We start from the raw sequence: 3,443 nt of genomic DNA on the forward strand, positions 1-3,443 counted from the left end.
CTATCCTTATCAAGTCCCAACTTTTAACAAGTTTCCCTTTATTCACTTTTCAAATATGTTTTTCAATCACTATTTTCCCACCATTTTCTGTTTTATATATATAGCTTCATATCTGCTTATTATAGCATCTCACTTCTAAATCATTCGATTACAACATCATACTTATAATTGAGTGAAATTTCATATTATTGAACAGAACATTACTTGCACCAAATTGCATCTGGTTTTGACACCATTATTGTCAATAATACAAATTACTTTGTCAATACATTGTTTCTCATTTTCATCTATCTGATTGGTGGATAAAACTTTTTGCACTTGAAGGTTTGCTTGATCTAGTAGTAGCATTTCTTTTGTGTCAACGAACTTCAGTAATCAAAAAATATTCATTAGATCTAAACTAAAACTGAAATTCTCACTAAAAGGTAGAATCTTTTACCTGTTAGAAAAGCACCCATCCATATATAAAGCATCATGCATCTTCTGAGTTATGCCTAATTCACCCCAAGTTAACTTGATTAGCTTTAAATAATCCACAACTCAGCAGATCAAGAACAGTTGCCCCTATAGACCCATTGAAATGCTTCAATATGTCCACCAATGGCAGCAAGCACAAAACCGTTATCCAGACTCCATATAATCATATGCTTGTGTCCACCATCTAGCTTTTCCCTACAACAACTCAATTACTACACTTTGTCGCATACCATCAGCAATGTTGTACTTGTTGTCTCAAGTCAAGGGTATTATAGTAATTAATTAATATCTTGAGTTAGTAGTTTCTGAAATTATAAAAAAACTGAAAGAAGAGAACGTTTTATGGACATCCCTTTTTTCTTTAGCATTTGATAATTCCCACTTGCTGTTTTCAAGGTTGATTGACAGGTGTCTGTCTTCTTAAGTTGATTTAAGAGCTTGTGTCACACAACTATTCATCTACATCATCATATCTTAACATGTTATAAAATCATTAACAAAAAAAAAAGGAATTCTTATATGAAACTATACATGTTCTTCTGAATGAGCAATCTGTGATTCTAGTGATTCAAATGTTGAATTCATTTGTTGAAGTTGTTTGTCTACTGTTTTTTTTTCCAAAAAGTAGAGCACTATGTGTTTGTTTCATCTTTACACTTTTAGAAACCACCTGTAGGTGGTTGCTTTTGACATACGAGATTTGGTTTCGGTGTTAGCAACATATTTTCGCTCATTCTGTTCCTTTGTATGCATTCCATTCCATTCCATTCCAACTTGTTTAATTTTAATTCCAAATTAATTTCTTAAGGAAAAAAAACATTAAATCTTTAGCAAACCTTTCTAATATTAGTAAGCAGCTTCATATGTTCTTCAGGCATAACTTCCTTAACAACATCAATACCACATTTCTTCACAAGCATTTCAAGCAGCAGCTTCACCTGTAACAACATATCATCGTCCATTCCATTTATTATATTTCAATAACAATTTATCATCAAGATATAAATCCAAATCTTTCACTAACCTTTGCCTTAAAATGAATCTTGTTCGTACTCTGCCAGCTCAGCAAAGCCTCCACCATGCCCTTCATATGCATTTGCAACCCTTCAGCTTGTGATTTTGCAACTAATACCTTTATCAGACCTAAATTTGCATGCACCAATAACAATCATATTATTAGACAATTGATAAAAAAATAATAATAACAAAGAATACTTACTTTAATTATCTCTATGTTTTTTCTTTGAAGAAGAAGAAATAGGATGGAAGAACACTAAAAACAGTGGATACAAGATAAGTAAACTCATAAGTCAATGGAGTTATGCCTTTAACAGTTGCACTTATCATGTGAGGTGTCTCGCCAGCTAAACCACCAGCCACCTGTACCAAAATTAAAAGAGGAAACTTATGGGGACAGAATTGCAATAGTCATCTATACTTAGGGACCAAAAATGTAAATTACTCTAAAAAATATTTAAGAAAAACTTCCTATGTGTATACCTGAACTAGTGCCTCAGGTTGTGACTCAAAGATAATAAGTAGAACACCCAAGGGTGATGACATTTTCTCTAAGATGAATCCATCTGACAGCTGGATGTAACAATTATTATTAAGAAAACAATAATACATGTCATTTAATAATAAAATAAAGCAAACAACAGTAATACAAAAACAATAATACATTTCATTTCTTACCTCTGTTCTCTTTAACACTTGACCAATTGGCTCTTCCAATTTTGCAATCACACGAATTGCTTTTGCAAGACTAGAGACCTATAATATACGACAAAAACAAAATGAAAAATGAAAAAAGAATTCAAAAATCAATAATGACAAAAAATTTAAAAATATGACTTGCCTTCCCAGGCTTAAGAGCCAACTGGTAAACTAAGATTTCATTCCTACAACATTGCAAAAGTCCCAAGAAACTCCACTATTATTACTTGAAATACAATCGTCGATATCATCACACCCACAAAAATCCATCTACTAAATATCCCACGGAAAATATTAATCTTGTCAATGTCACAACTGTTTATTTCATTAAACACCTACAAACTTCAATATGTCACATATATCAATCATAAGCTGATAAAGAACACACACACACACACATTAGTTAGAAGTTATGTACTAATAAATAACCTGACAGAAGACAAAGTTGTTGAAGATAAATGTGTTGAGAATGGCGGTTGAATTTGGGCCTTGTAGATTTAAGATTGGTTTCCCAATAAAATTGAGAACAAATAGGACATCCATTTGGTAAATACTTTGGCCAGTGATATTCCGCCACATCATCTTGGTGATGAAACTGTCGGTTCTTTTGACAGGTTGTTGCATCATTAGACCATTGTTTGGTGGTTCGGTGGCCAGTGCCAGTGCACCCAATGTGTCTATGATCAAGTTCACCCAAAGTAACTGGACAGCTGTAAGTTGTGCAGATCCTAAGATTTGGTGGTTTGGGAATGCCACATGCAATACTGGGTTAATAAGTCTGTGAATCATGCGGTAGTTCTAGGTTATAGTCCAAAATTAAATCGGGTCCAGAAACAGAGGTCGATGTCTTACCATTCACCACTGGATTTTCTTCTGGAGCAGTGATGACAGTGTCTACGTAACAGGAAAGCGCGACTCATGATCGTTGGATGACGATCTCCACAGTACGGTTCTTCGCCTGTGTGTTTTTCGATTTATCTGTGGGGAATCAGAATCAAACGAGAATTAAGATTTGCATTCCTAATATTGAGACTTGAGAGTATAATACTAAATTAGGGCTTTTCTGACAATTTCAACATCGAGTGGGAGATATGGTGGTTCCGGTGTAGTGCATATAATTGAGGAACAACTAGGTTTAGGGTTTCAGTTGTTGAAGCCATAATGTAAATATGTATATACTTGAATGTCTCGATCTGCAAGAGATAATGGAAGATGGCATGGCTGTTGCCTTGATCGATGTCAACGAATGG

At 34.0% G+C, this 3,443-nt stretch overlaps 1 protein-coding gene across 1 annotated transcript; it reads right to left on the reverse strand.

Annotated features, from left to right (window-relative positions):
• Nucleotides 1-1,707: 1,707 nt before the first annotated feature.
• On the reverse strand, nucleotides 1,708-2,982 carry LOC128126065 (putative calcium-transporting ATPase 11, plasma membrane-type). The gene is made up of 5 exons (XM_052763790.1): nucleotides 2,623-2,982; nucleotides 2,391-2,528; nucleotides 2,173-2,250; nucleotides 1,978-2,067; nucleotides 1,708-1,857 (listed from the first exon to the last, which is right to left on the reverse strand). Exons 1-5 carry the CDS (start codon nucleotides 2,980-2,982, stop codon nucleotides 1,708-1,710), a joined length of 816 nt encoding a protein of 271 aa, XP_052619750.1.
• Nucleotides 2,983-3,443: the final 461 nt, after the last annotated feature.

Source organism: Lactuca sativa, chromosome 5, assembly GCF_002870075.4.
Source record: "Lactuca sativa cultivar Salinas chromosome 5, Lsat_Salinas_v11, whole genome shotgun sequence".
NCBI lineage: Eukaryota > Viridiplantae > Streptophyta > Magnoliopsida > Asterales > Asteraceae > Lactuca > Lactuca sativa.